We start from the raw sequence: 711 nt of genomic DNA on the forward strand, positions 1-711 counted from the left end.
CTAGATCCCGTGAGGAGCACCCAGATGCACTCCTGGCTTCCCCTTATTTTTGTTTTCTTTCCGCCCCACCTCTACAAAAAGCAGCTCAAATATGTTGCAAGATCCAACCTGCCAGAGGTCTCTCGCCTGCCGCCCGCTCACCTGATGTCAAAGCGCAGCAGCAAGGCGATGAAGATCCCTGTGGGGAGAGCGGACGGTGAGGAAGGTCGGAAGGGAGGCTGAGCAGCACCCGCAGTGGCTCCGGTGCCGTGCCCGGGGTGACAGTGCCCTCTGGTGGCACAAGGCACCGGGACAGCACTCGGACCCGGCGGGAGACATCCCCCCTGCCCCGGTTCCCGCAGCCCTGGCTCTGGCATGGCCGCGGCACCCACACAGCTCCCCGCAGCCCCTTCAGATGGGGGTGCCGGTCACACCCCTCTCTGCTCTCCTTACCTGGAATGACGATGTCTCCCAGGCCCAGCATGGCAAAGTTGTCGGCTTCCAGCCCCTTCTCCAGCAGGTCCTGAGGGAAAACCACTAGGAGGAGCGGAGAGAGGAACGGTCGGGGCTGAGCAGACCCCAGCTCGGCCCCCTCCTCCCCTGCAACGCCCATTACTCTCCTTCCTGGGACAATTCTAGGCACGAAGACAAGAAGCCAAGGGGGTTGCAGCCAGCCCCATGCACAGGTTTCAACCCCAGTTCCCAAAACTACTGCAGGCTCCACAACAGCCC

At 62.4% G+C, this 711-nt stretch overlaps 1 protein-coding gene across 1 annotated transcript in view; it reads right to left on the reverse strand.

Moving 5' to 3' along the window:
* The window catches only part of HM13 (histocompatibility (minor) 13), a gene marked incomplete at its 3' end in the record, with an annotated part of 7,648 nt that overhangs the window by 1,501 nt on the left and 5,436 nt on the right, over nt 1–711 (reverse strand). The window contains exons 8-9 of the mRNA XM_009868496.1: nt 433–516; nt 142–178 (exon numbers count right to left, since the gene is read on the reverse strand). Of these exons, the coding sequence (XP_009866798.1) occupies nt 142–178; nt 433–516 (121 nt within the window). The remainder of the gene's footprint in view (nt 1–141; nt 179–432; nt 517–711) is intronic.

This window comes from Apaloderma vittatum, unplaced genomic scaffold (assembly GCF_000703405.1).
Source record: "Apaloderma vittatum isolate BGI_N311 unplaced genomic scaffold, ASM70340v1 scaffold32964, whole genome shotgun sequence".
In the NCBI taxonomy this organism is placed as follows: domain Eukaryota; kingdom Metazoa; phylum Chordata; class Aves; order Trogoniformes; family Trogonidae; genus Apaloderma; species Apaloderma vittatum.